This window comes from Bombus bifarius, unplaced genomic scaffold, assembly GCF_011952205.1.
Source record: "Bombus bifarius isolate JDL3187 unplaced genomic scaffold, Bbif_JDL3187 scf7180000009343, whole genome shotgun sequence".
Classification (NCBI taxonomy): Eukaryota; Metazoa; Arthropoda; class Insecta; order Hymenoptera; family Apidae; genus Bombus; species Bombus bifarius.
In genome coordinates, this window is record NW_022885057.1 from 1,908,695 (window position 1) to 1,919,997 (window position 11,303).

Below are 11,303 nucleotides of genomic sequence, written 5' to 3' on the forward strand. Positions count from 1 at the left end.
TAAAATGTCCATTGTATGCACAGTCTGATTACACGAACCTTTCGCCCTAAGTTTAAAAGTTTAGTCTTCGTTGTCCTGAAAACGGCTATAAGAATACTGTTCTTCTCACGGTGCATTCCTTTACTAGCCAGGTTACGTGAACCGGTCCAATCGGGGTTGGTTATGCAAAACAGCTTCGGTTTGGAAGGTGAGGCGATTTTCTGGTATTTTCGTGTTACTTTGGAGAAAAGAACGAATTCGTATGGAATTTTCCTGACAAAGGAACGAAAGAAAAGCATTGCATTAAAATGTATAGATGTTTAGGAAGACGAAAGAAATAAAAAGAAGAATTAGTGGAATTAGTAGAATATTCTATAACAAAAAGGTATGGGACACGTGTCTAGCTTTAAGGTTTGGAAATAAATTCTATAGAATTTAATGTTAACGATTTATATTATACTTTCTTCAAGCTTTTATTGCTTCAATCTTCCGTTTGTTATGGAAGAGCAATTTTAAAATTTGATACGCTGTTAATCAGTCCTAATATTATTTTTTACATCGTTTTGAGATTAAATTGTATTTTTGCTACACATTGGTTTAATTAAATTTTCTATGTAGATTAACAAATGTAGAAATAGAAAAAAGGTAATAATAAACATTGGGATAAAAAGAACAGATATGTATTTCTCTTAGTTTTTGCGAATTAACGATTCTCGGATTTAGGATCGACAGGCCAACGAGAATTTTCCAAGTTCACTTTTAATCACAGGGTAGAGGACCAGGTGAAACTTATCGAGGGGATGAAAGGGACGCGGAGGGTAAGTTTTGTTTGTTGGACCGTTCCTTTCGATTGTTAAGCTCTGGCTTTGTGCCGAGTCCGCCAACAGCTGGCCTCCGGGGTGGTAAGTTGTCTTTATAGCTATCTTTTAACATCAATGGGGAGTTAAGTTGCATTGAAATTTTTCATGAGAAAGTCGACGCATAATTACGTTTACTACGCTTGATGGGACTCATGCTGTGGATAAAAAAGTACGATAAAATAATAATATAGTAATACTGCATTGTCCTAACTCTAGTAAAAATTATACGATTATTTCTTATCGTAGTATATAAATAATAATCAGGATATTATTAAAATATTATTTCATATTTCGTCTGTATATGGGTGTAGTTCATGCTCCATATATTAATTGAATCCTAACAACTGATTACTGTTTAAAGGCTCAAATAAAATGATCGAGTAGTGCAACAATATATTAATTGAATATTTAAAATAATTCTCGATTGAGAACAAGCTTGAAAAAGTTTAAACAAATTGAAGTAACTTAATTTTCCGACTATTGAGTATCCAATGAAGAATCAATTAATTAATCTCCATCGAAAGTTCAATGATTTTTATACGATTCGTTCTTCAAATATCAAGTATATTACATACTTGTTTTCCAATTGAATTATTACATTTTCATCGGATAATCGGCTGATAACAATATAAATAAGTTATTACTCGACACTTTGCGCCAATAATGTCCAATCGATACACTAAATTAATGGAAGAATTAATGGCCCATGCAGGAGGAAAAATGTGCAAACGTTGCCATTCATCGCCACCCTCTGGCAGCGGGTTGACCGCGTTAATTCCAGCGCGTGTTAATCGTGACACGACCACCGATCCCTCGACTATTTCGCCATCAGTCCGATCTCACTATAAGGAACAACCGTCAGTATGTGAAACGCGTGCCGCGAGGAACGAACCAACCATGAAGCTTGGAACTTTAGTGATCGTGTTTTCAACCGAGTCGTTTACAGGGTGAAACTTTCAACGCAATAACAACAGTTAAAAAGCAAGACTTTAATAATTCAAAAAAATAATTCCCTTTCGATTTTTGTCACTGCATTTATGTTACATGTTTCTTCCTTTACGTTGAAGTAAATTGATTTATGGAAAAAGAGAAATGTGAATGTGATGTGACTCGTAGTTCTATGTGAAAAAGAATGTAGTTGTGCTTCGAATAATTCAAGTAGGATTTAAAGTAGTAATTAATTATTATTTAATTATTCAATTAAAGTAGTATTAGATATAGTAGAAGGATCTCAATTTCGAAAAATTAAACGTGGACTTTCGTTTTGTGGTTATCGAAGGACAGATTGTAATCGAGAAAAATGCTACTGAAGAATTGGTGATTCTGATTTGAGGTAAATGCCGAAGACTTATAAATATATTGTCGCAATATTTGTTATGTTGAGACTCGTAATTTACGTAATCTTTTTCTTTAGACTATTTGTAAAAAGAAGTATATTCATCAATATATAAAAAAATATTTTTATCAAGGAAAATAGTTACTATTCAATACATACAATTTTTAATTTACATTTATATAGCAATGTTTCATTTGAAAGACGTAAAACATTTCTTAAATCTAAATAATTTTTTATCATTTATTTGTATAAACGAATAGGAAACAATTTATTTAGATATTGTTTGATCTGAATGTACGTTGTAGATGTTGGAAATAATTTTTATGTCTCATTTTTTCACAGTTTACCTTTTCTAAACTGGATTTCTTATCTCCTCGCCAAAAAGATAGCCCAGATGTTATCTTTAATTTCTCAATAACGCGTGTAAAGTTTTTCGTCTGTAACGTATAATATCAAAACATTATGAGCTTAGAATATGCGGCTTGCTGGAAATAAGTCATAATGTCGTAGATGTTTGTATACAACAAAGAAAAACTGTTCCATACTAAGGTCGAAATGATAGCAATTTCTTTAAAAATGTTGAAGATTATGACAAAAAGAAAAGTACTGGTCGGCCGTCATCGTTATCCGATCGTGATAAGCGAGCAATTTTGGGTGTAGCTTCCAACTCGCAGTTAACAATGAAACAAATAATGGAAAAATCTAGTGTTAGTGCTAGTGTTTCAAGTGTTCGTCGAGTTCTATTATCCTTTATCTATTTTCCAAAAATATTAAAAGGCTAAAATTGAAAAAGAAACCTTCGTTAACAACGAAACACAAAGTAGAACGTTTACGCTTTGCAAAAAAAAGAGTGCATTGGAAAAAGAAATAGAGAAGGGTACCATTTACACAAAAAAAGATTCAACTTGGATGGTCCTGATGGGTTCCAATATTATTTTTATGACATACGAAAAGAGACAATATCAGTAATTCGACGACAAATGATCGTTTGGCATCCGTTATTTCGACAAGACAAGTATCAAGTTCATCGTTGGGAGAATGAATAGTGTCCGATACATAAATTTAATCAAAGAACAAATAAATAATCATGCAGAACGCATTTCTGGACCTGATTACATCTTTTAGGAAGATAATGCATCTGTATACACATCAAGATTGGTTCAATCATATTTTAATGAAAATAATATATCTATTTTGCCGTGGCCTGCACGTTCCCCGGACCTTAATATTATTGAAAATAGCTGGGCAGAACTTATTCACGGCGTATACGCGAATGGAAAGCAGTATCAACACGTACAAGAATTAAAAAATGCAATTGTACGCAACTGGGATACGTTAAGTAAAAATTATATCCAGAAGCTATATAAATCGATACCAAATCGTACAATAGAAGTAATAGGAAATAAAGGGGAATGTACCCATTATTAAATAAGTATATATGTTTGATAAGTAATTATTGTTAGTTACAATTTATGTTGATTATTATTTTCTTATTGTACATGTGCTATCATTTCGTTCTTAAAATAAAACAATTCTTTTTGTTACACATTAAATCTCATAATGTTTTGATATTATACGTTACAGACGAAAAACTTTACACGCGTCATTGAGAAATAGTACACCTGGGATATCTTTTTGGCGAAGAGTGTATGTGTTGAGTGTTCAGAGTTTTGCTGCTATTCAAAGCGGAAGTACTGCAAAGTAAAGGAAGATGTGGTTTAAATCATATATGAAGTTTCAATCATGAGGTGTAAATAATACTAAAGAAGATGAATGTAAAACGGATAGCAGAGCAAAATTAAAGAAATTGACTTCACCAGCATATATATTCATCAAGTAGAAGAGAGAAATTCATATCGCTATTATCTACCCTCGTGACGTTAAAGATCTTTTTTTATAAAAAAACTTCTCTAAATTTATGAATATCATTCCCTGTTTAGCTATTTACGTATTATCTTTTTACGTAATGTTCGTACGTAGTATTGATTTTTAAAAAACGATCCACATTTATTTTATACAACTAAAACATTCTTGTTTTCCTTTAACACGAACAATCGAAACATTTAAATGATTCACTTTGTAATTTTACATTCTTTTTTATTTTTTTACATTACTTTTCTATTACACAATAATGTAGTCATCGCGTCATGTTCGTGAATCGGCGATGGCAACAGAAAAGAAATAAATTGAAACATCAAGTTTTACTATGACGTTTGTTGTACTACTTTTCCCATTATATATTTATAACCATCTATACACAAAAAAATTTTTGTAAAACAAAAATTTTATAGAAAGGAAGAATATCCGGAATTTCGTATCGATCATATTATTATATATTAAATAAATAGGATCTTACGAATGTCTTAAATTCTATACAAATTTGATTTCGAAGTTATTATTTTCTATCAGACAATATGCTAATTTTAACAGACTATTAAACCTACGCAATCTACGCAGACTCCTAAGGAAGCAATTTTAGCAGATTAGATAGAACACAAGTGAAATGTCTACTCGTAGGTAGTAATTTTTCCACCTCTGCATAATATAGTGTGTCCATTCACAATTTTTACCTTCACATTGTATATGATGAAGATCAAATTGAATGCTTTGTTTCATTAGCATAGAAATAACAGCTAATGAGAAAATTTAAAAGTTAAAAGTTAAATATTCATTCTTTATATTAAATTTAGTTCTGACCTATTATAAGCATATCTTTAAATTTCACATATAATCCCCCCCCCCAAAAGAAAAAAGTAAACGGAGAGAATGAATAATAAATAGATAGCGGACTTTTATGCATCTATGGAGAATTCGTAGATGCTGAGACGCATAGAATGTACATAATACACAGAAATATATAAAATATTCAATATAACACTCGTTATAATATCTAGTAGGTGAAACAAATCTGTACCTAGGTTCTAGCTTTTAGATGTGTTTATGAGAATATGAATTTGCATACGGATTTGCTGTCTAATAATAAAGTATGCGAAGCTTAACTATCGAAATAAAAAATAATAGAATGTGGAATATGCAAATCGGAAGAATTCCGTTGCTATGGAAGAGAAATCGTTTGAAAGGTGCAGAATAAGGATCCGAGAATTCTCACGACACGACGCGACGGCCAGCATAGCTCGAGGAGTAGTATCATTTCGCTCGATTGTACTTGAACGATGCTTGTACTTAACAATGATCTCCAAAGAGAGATTAATTAATTATGATTCCTTGGCGGTAGTGGTACTCGAGTGAAAGAGGCAAGGGTTCGGAGAGCGGAATACGAAACAGCCGAAAAAAGGCAGCGGCGGAGGAAGCGAGAGAGTTAAATGAAAGAAGTGGCAGATAAGGAGACCTCGTGTATTACTCGTGTAAAAGGGGAGTAATACGTCGACCAAGTTGGTCAGTCGACGAATGTTCGTTGTGCCAGCTAGACTACAAGACTCAACGAGTGTTCTTGTCTCGAAGAATTGCCGGAAAATTGCAGTAAATTATAATTGTACAAGTTTCTTTTTATGGACAAAATGTGCTTTAGAATTTCATAAAATAATATCAATACTATATATGACAAATAGTTTTCTTTTTTGTTAATTCTAAACGACAGTTGTTTTTACTTAGATATTTTTGTGAACAAATAATGAAGATGATATAAATAGTCGAGTTACGATTGGTTGAGCAAATGAAGGTTATAGAATTAGGATAACATGTTATCGTGTACGTCGAAGCTGTTTTGGTAGTGAAGGATGGAATAGTGAAATAAAGTGTGCTACTGAACAACAGGCATTTGAACTGAATGCGACCCTTTGTGAAGCGTTATCGATAGTGATTTGATATAAAAAGGGAAGGAAGGAGTGAGAAATTAAAACTACATAGATGGCTGAAAATATTCTAAAATAGCTATCTTCGAACGATTATCTTTTCAATCACGATTGCATTTGCTTAATCAAGCCAGAATCGTGAAAGCGATGATGCCGAACGAAGGAATTGACAGGTCGCTATTACGATATTAATTCATTTAAAAATACTTAATTCTGAATTTGTAAGACTATTAGGACAAATTAAAAATTAAGAACGATTCGAGATTTTCAATACGTTCACCGACTGCTTTTCAAGATTACGAAAGCGTTTCTCAAGACCAAGAAGAAAGTGATTATCGACGAATACGAGCGTATCGTATCAGAGGAAACGCGTCGACAATATTTCCGAGAAAGCGTCGAAAATCAATTATTTTCAATAAGACAAGGTCGAAGTTCATCGGACTTTGATAGTTCGGAGTAGAAGGCGGCTGTCGCAACAAGTTGAAATCCCGCCTGAGAGACGAAAGGGCTATAAGAGGAAATTCTTTCCTCGAGGTCAACGTCTAAAGGATTCTCTCGTCCCGTTTTTTTGACATCGCCACAGAGATGGCAAGAAAATCGACGAACGATACGAATAGAGCGAGTTAACGAAGCTGCTAACTAACGAGCAAAAAGAAGACGAAAAGCGTAGAGAGAATCATATTTGAATGGTTTGCCTCGGATAAGGAACCCTCGTGCGTTTTATCGTTCCAGACACTGTCGAGGGCGTCGGAGCAACGACTGTATCGTCGAATGCATATGCAAATCGAGAGTGGCACTTGTGTGTCGTTCGAATAATAAGAGATGTTGTGGCTAATCGGATCGTTGGATTTTCAGATTTCGTTTTCCGTTTCCGAATTGCTGAATAAAGGGATCTTGTCCGTGGAAACGTAACGCTAGTATGTTTTAAATAAATGAAACTAATTTGTTTTCTGATACCGTATGGATCTTTTTAATTCGTGTATAAAGATAAGAAAAGGATTGATGTTGTAACGAAGGAAAGTTTTGCAGTTATGAAAAGTGCTATTCGCTTGAAAATGATTCGATCAAAAATTTGTTGTTATTCATCTTGATTAATAAATGGAGATTTTCTATTAATTATGGATAATAAATTTAATCACAGTACGTGGTTGCTTCTGTTTTAGAGGAGGTACTTTTTATGGAGTCAATGGAAACCATTGGAAAATTCTTGACTGGTAAATATTTGTTTTACGTATTTTTATGCAGCGATGCTGAAAATATTGAGTACGACATAAATGGAATCTCGTACAAAAATTTCGAAGTGCATAATTGGATTATGAATTTTAAAGAGAAGAGAATCGAGACGTTGTGATTTTACGTGAAGATAAGATGACTAATATTGATACCGACACGTAAGTACGATATATATTTAACTCAAATCTAAAAATTACTTAGAATTTTATATATACGTATACGTCGTATACAACGGTCAGAGTATATTGTAAATATCTTGCCATTATTAAGCTCAAGTGTTCTTTAATGACATCATTTCCTTTTTTTAAAGCGTGTTCATTCCGTCTTGCATTTCACTTATTGAAAACATGTCACAACGAAGGAGTATATGAACACGATACAAAATGGACGATTCTCTAACAAACGGCACAATTTTTGATCTCGAATCCGGAGATGAGAGCCTCAAGCATTTTCCACGATCAGTTACTATGGCAGCTGCGATTTGTGCGATAATTTTTAGCATCGTCGGAGTTGCGGGTAAAATCCAGTTTCTTCAACTTTACGCTTGTAATATGTGTGATCATGAATGAGGTTCTTTAAAAATTACCTTATCGTAATTGCGTATACATTACTCTTTGTCACAAACTATAAATAGAAAAGCTGCAACGAAATTACAAAATTAATTAATCAAATATGGAAGATACAGAAAATTAAGTCATTCATAAGTTTATGAAATACGATTTAGAGCAAAGATTAAATTTGATCATAACGTTCGTAAAAGTTTGAAAAATTTATTTTAAAGATTCTATTGTTGGAAGAAGTTCCAGAAATATTTGTTATAGTATACGAAGAAAATAGCCTACAGATGTAAGTTCATAATGGATAAACCCTTAATTGGACGTTTAAATTCTATGGTTAAGTTCTCGTTGACCCATGGGTGGCATTTCTCGGTTTATGACTTATTAACGCCCCTAATTTATGCCAGAGAGTGTCAAGAATTAGACCGATTAATATCTCCTTTTTCAATTGTTCACTTGCTTCTGCACTCTCTTTATGGTGACAATGTTTCAGTTGTAATCAGGAGAATTATTTTGAAGAAATACTTTCAGAAATTCGTTGTTAAATTTCTCTGTATATCTTTTTAAACACAATACTATTCACATGTTTGAGAATGACAGAGCGTTGAACTAAAATTTGAATAATTAATCATTTATCTCTGAATGAAATTCTTAAAAATGAATACTTATAGCTTCCACTTTACCCTTTTTACATTTCTTAACATTTTCTTACATTTTAGGTAATTTGGTAACGGTGATAGCACTGTTAAGATATACAAGGCTGAGACGGCATGCTACGACCGCATTTGTGATAAGTCTTAGTATTTCAGACTTGATTTTCTCTGCCGTAAATTTACCATTAACTGCAAGCAGATATTTGAAGGAGGCGTGGGTACTGGGTGAAACCCTATGCAAAATATTTCCGCTCTTCTTTTATGGGAATGTAGCAGTGTCTCTGCTTAGTATGGTGGCGATTACGATCAATCGGTTTGTATAAAATAGCTTTAATCATATTCGTTATAGACTTAGAGCATATTAAGAATTATTCTATTATTTCTAATACTTTGGCGTATAACGAGACACCTGGTCTCGACAAAGTGCTTGGTTCAGTTTATTTTGAGATATGCTGACGAATTATACTATTGATTTTACAAAGTCAGCATACTTCTGTGGAACTTAATCGTTTATTGCTCATCTGAATAGGATCAAATGTACGCATGATAAATCCAATACCAACAGCTGCTCCTGATATTGTATTAAATTATCGGCCTCATTGAATTTGCATCGATACCTTTATTAAAAAATTACAACTATTCGTTGAAAAAATGTTTTAAAGACACAAGTCTGTCTGCTGATATTTTTTTCAAAATAATGTTTCGCATCTAATATAATATAAAATTCATCATATTTCTTCTAAACCATGGAAACGTATCGTAGTAGAGAATAAAGTTCTAAATTCGTAAGTAATTATGAAACTAAAGGAACGATACTCTTAAGAATTGAGATGAAAAATGAAATGAAAATCAAAATTTTCGCTTACATCACTGTGATTTTTAGTCCGCCAAATTATGAACAGATACTAACTGCATTAACATCGATATTCTTTTTTCTATAAATATAAGGGACTTTAGTATATTGCCAAAGTGTTAGAATAAATCCGCTTCTAGTAACAATTGCAATAGCTCAAATAAATAAATAATAAATTATTGGGAAAGGAACTCTAAATGTAAAACTGATTAATCGATAAATTTCAGGTATATACTGATCTCAAGATCAGAGATATACGCTCAATTATACACCACGCAACGGATTATTCTAATGCTGATCGCCATTTGGACACTGAGTTTCTCCCTACTTTTGCCGCCATTACTCGGTTTTTGGGGGACACTCGGCTTAGAACCATCTACATTTTCCTGTACGATTCTAAAGAAGAATGGTGCGAGTCCAAAGAAATTCTTGTTCATTCTAGGATTTGTCGTGCCTTGCGTGGTAATAAGCGTATCTTATCTTTGCATTTATTGGCGTGTAAGAAAGAGCAGAAAGAATCTGGAGGCTCATACTGGAGCCTCCAGGAGGATAACTGGAGGATTTCAACGAAGAGAGGATTCCAGAGTGACCAGATTGATGTTGACCATATTTTTGTGTTTCCTTCTGTGTTTCATGCCATTGATGCTGGTCAACGTGATCGATGACAAAATAAAAGTCCCGGTTTTCCATGTGATAGGTTCTGTACTTGCGTGGGCCTCCTCTGTAATTAATCCTTTCATCTATGCTGGCACTAACAAACTGTACAGAGAAGCCTATAAGCAACTTTTGTGTCCAGTTTCTAGCAAACTACCGACCACTGGACCGAAACCGACGCATTCTCACTCGAGTAAAGTATCGTCACCTCAAGCCACTTAAAATTCAATAACTTTATATTCCAATCGACGGTTTATTGTTGTTTGAAAGACTTTTTTTTATCTACTTGGGTACTAAGAAATATCACGACATAGGTGTATTGAAAATTATTCGAAATTTGCGTGATAAAAATATTCTAAAGGTATTTTCGTGACATCTAAATTATCTAAAATGGTTAATGGTAGAAGCGAAACAAGTGAAAGATGTTTAAAAATTTTAGAGTAGATAGTAAGAATAGTAGAATAAGTACTTTGACCAAAGTTGTATATTTTATTAAAAAAGAAGTTTATGTTTCAATTATCTATAGTGAAATTTCTCTCGATTAATTTATAATCTTTTGAGAAATGCGGATAAACAAATCCTTGCGAGGAGCAATAAGTGTACGTAATTATCACAAATAATTCAGCTTAGTTTTAGTTCGTTGGGCATTTATTAGGATAAATTTAAATAATGATTTTTGTAACTTAACTTCATATTGCAAACAATTGTATCTGTACATTAATATTAATATTGCTTCTTTATGCTTATGTTAATAACAAAAGTAACATAAAGATTGAAAAACATAATACAATACTTGCTAGATTAATTGTTGCGAAACTAATTAGCGTAGTAACGTTAAATTATAATTTTTTCATTTACAAGATTTCTGTGTACGCGATACTGAGAAGCACATGTACAAAGCATAAAATCTCACACTAATATTCTGTGTAAATATATTATAGGAAATAAGTTATGATAAATAATACTATTTAGAATGAAATACGTTATGTGTCGTATTTTCTAGTTATAATAATTTCTGTAAAGTCTGATCTATGAATTAAAGCAAAAACCAATAAATTTTATATATACATATTAAGTAATATAGAAATTACAATATTATAATACTTTCTCTACTTCTTGTTCGATTTTAAAGTTTAATAGTAAAACTTTGTATAATTCCAGTTTATCTCATTTTATCTATCGACAATGATTTATTATTTTTAGATAATGTCTACACGAAAACCTAGATATAGCATAGATGTATTACCTAATAAATCTTTTTATCCTACTCTACTATTTTGTGTCATTTCCAACATTACCGATTGAGCGCAGAATGAGATTCAACCATCGGCAGAGTACAGAACCTTCGATGTTCAATTCCATTTCT

General features: G+C 32.6%; 1 protein-coding gene across 4 annotated transcripts; it reads left to right on the plus strand.

Moving 5' to 3' along the window:
* Positions 1–1,794: 1,794 nt before the first annotated feature.
* LOC117215087 (protein trapped in endoderm-1) lies at positions 1,795–10,703 on the plus strand. Of its 4 annotated transcripts, none has more exons than XM_033461520.1 (6): positions 1,795–2,172; positions 5,411–6,904; positions 7,151–7,378; positions 7,531–7,736; positions 8,497–8,743; positions 9,511–10,703. In XM_033461520.1, the coding sequence occupies exons 4-6, from the start codon at positions 7,604–7,606 to the stop codon at positions 10,157–10,159; spliced, it is 1,029 nt and encodes a 342-aa protein (XP_033317411.1). In that variant the 5' UTR covers positions 1,795–2,172; positions 5,411–6,904; positions 7,151–7,378; positions 7,531–7,603; the 3' UTR covers positions 10,160–10,703. The 4 variants fall into 4 exon arrangements, with proteins under 4 accessions (XP_033317411.1, XP_033317414.1, XP_033317413.1 ...); XM_033461523.1 differs by lacking the exon at positions 5,411–6,904 and having other exon boundaries at positions 7,151–7,201; positions 7,316–7,378; XM_033461522.1 differs by lacking the exon at positions 1,795–2,172 and having other exon boundaries at positions 5,111–6,904; positions 7,151–7,201; positions 7,316–7,378.
* The last annotated feature ends 600 nt before the right edge of the window (positions 10,704–11,303 follow it).